A 2,808-nucleotide genomic window follows, 5' to 3' on the forward strand; every position below is an offset into this window, starting at 1 on the left:
CACAAATTCCATCACAAACTTCATCACAAACTTCATAAATTCCACCACAAATTCCATCACAAACTTCACAAACTTCATAAATTCCACCACAAATTTCATCACAAATTCTATCACAAACTTCACAAATTCCATCACAAACTTCACAAATTCCATCACAAACTTCATAAATTCCATCACAAAATCCATCACAAACTTCATCACAAACTTCACAAATCCCATCACAAATTCCATCAAATTCCATCACAAACTTCATAAATTCCACCACAAATTTAATCACAAATTTCATCACAAATTCCATCACAAGCTTCATCACAAACTTCATCAAATTCCATCACAAATTCCATCACAAATTCCATGACCAACCTCATCAAATTCCATCACAAATTCCATCACAAACTTCACAAATTCCATCACAAATTCCATCAAATTCCATCACAAATTCCATCACAAATTCCATCAAATTCCATCACAAACTTCACAAATTCCATCACAAACTTCCTCATTTCCTGCCCCAGCTCCCCAACATTTTTTTAGAGCACAGCTGCTCCAGCCAGGAGGCAGATTTTCATTTAAAACACAAATAAATGTGTTTAAAACACACATATAAAACACAAACGCTGTCCAGAAAAGCCCTGCACCTTTCACCCCAAACCTCACCTCTCGCAAGGTTTCCACCATGGATTCCAGGCTCATCCTTCTGCTCAGCTCCTCCTCCCACCTGAAAGACGAGACAAAGTGTTAATTCGGGAGAAAAGTGCTTTTTTCCGCTGGGAATGACACAATTCTGATGGATGTGGGAGGATGGGAATCACTGGAAATGCAGAGCAGATGGTTCTCCCTCCGAAGCTTTATTGGGATCAGCGTTCCTGCTGCTCTCCAGCATTCCAGGAGCAGGGAATGGCAGAGTTTGGGGATGGGAGGAACCTCAAAAAATCACATTCCAAGCCCTGCCGTGGGCTTGGAATCTCCCAATGTCCCAGGTTGTTCCAGAAACTTCCAAGGATTCAGCCTCAGCTCCTTTGGGCACCCAATATATGTATTCTATATTCTATATTCTATATTCTATATTCTATATTCTATATTCTATATTTATTCTATATTCTATATATATATTCTATATTCTATATTTATTATATATTTTATATTATATATTTATTATATAGTCTATATTATATATTTATTATATATTATATATCACATATTCTATATTCTATATTCTATATTCTATATTCTATACTACATACTATATACTATATATTATATATTATATATTATATATTATATATTATATATTATATATTATATATTATATAAATATACATTAATTATATGAATTATAATTAATATATATTCTTAATATTCTTAATATTAGTAATAATATAATATAATATAACATAACATAATATAATACAATATAACATAATATAGCATAATATAGCATAATATAATACAATATAATATAATTATAATACAATACAATACAATATAATATAATTAATATAATACAATACAATACAATACAATACAATACAATATAATATAATTAATATAATACAATACAATACAATACAATACAATACAATACAATATAATATAATTAATATAATGCAATACAATACATTTATTACACCATTCCAAAGGGGATTTTGTGAATCTGCTCTGCATTCCTGGGGAAAGAAGAGGAACCCATTCCTTGGGAGTGCTTTTAGGGCAGTTTGGGGCTCAGCACCGAGCTTGGTGTAATTCCATTTTTGGGAGAAGCTTTGGGGGGACCCCGAGGTGTCTCCATCTCTTTTTTGGGAGTTTAACTCCCCCAATTTCCTTGGGAGCAGAGTTGTGACTCAGTTTTACAGGAGCTTTAAGGAATGCTAATCCTGGCTGCTGCTGGCTTCTGTTTCTATGCAATTTCCTCTCCAGAGAGCTGGGTGTCCTTTATTCTCCTCTCAGACACCAGGCTGAGCCCCAGGAATGACGGAACGCCGCTGGAATGTGATGTGTCACATCTGGGAATAAAAAAAGGGCTGCAGGAAAAGTCAGGCTTGGCCTTTATTTGTGTGTGGATGGAGGGAAAAAATAGAAAATAAAATAAAAAAAAAAGCCTGGCAAGGTTTGAAATTCATGTTGCTTTTTTTAGAAGAAATTACTAAAAATGTAAGAAAAAGCCCCAAAGTCTGGGAGATTTGGATGAGTCAGGAAAGGGATTTTTGGATGCAGCTGGAAACCATTGGAATTGCTGCGTGGGAGCCAAGAAATAAAATAAAGTGATTTTGGAGGAGCAGCTGCAGGGTTCATATCCTGCTGCAGGGATGGGTGTGAAAAACGAGCTTCGCTTATTTTTTTATATAGAATTTAAAAGTTTAATTAAAAAAAAAAAACAATTAGGAGAAAAAAATAAAGTAAAATATAGAGATCAGGCTGGGTGTCTCTGCATTCACCTCCCTTAAAAACAGAATTTTACTACAAATCCATAAATTCTCACACATATTCAGACATTCTTCTTGAGTTTTTTGATGTTCTTTTGTTTAGTTTTTACCTTGCCAAGAGGATTGATCTATTGGGAAGGGGGCAAGAATATATTAGAATATATTAGGATATATTCTACTCTAATATATTCTAATATATCCTAATATGTTCTAATCTATTCTATTCTAATATATTATATTAGAATATATTTATTATATATTACATATAACAATATATTATTATATTTATATTATATTTATATTATATTATATTGTATTGTATTATATATTATGCTATATTATACTATATTATGTTATATTATATTATATTATATTGTATTGTATT

At 32.0% G+C, this 2,808-nt stretch overlaps 1 protein-coding gene across 1 annotated transcript in view; it reads right to left on the reverse strand.

The window, feature by feature from the left end:
• The window catches only part of IFFO2 (intermediate filament family orphan 2), a gene marked incomplete at its 5' end in the record, with an annotated part of 36,332 nt that overhangs the window by 17,821 nt on the left and 15,703 nt on the right, over window positions 1–2,808 (reverse strand). Inside the window, one exon of the mRNA XM_015648012.1 lies at window positions 463–718. Coding sequence (XP_015503498.1) covers window positions 463–718 — 256 coding nt within the window. The remainder of the gene's footprint in view (window positions 1–462; window positions 719–2,808) is intronic.

Source organism: Parus major, chromosome 21, assembly GCF_001522545.3.
Source record: "Parus major isolate Abel chromosome 21, Parus_major1.1, whole genome shotgun sequence".
Lineage (NCBI taxonomy): Eukaryota > Metazoa > Chordata > Aves > Passeriformes > Paridae > Parus > Parus major.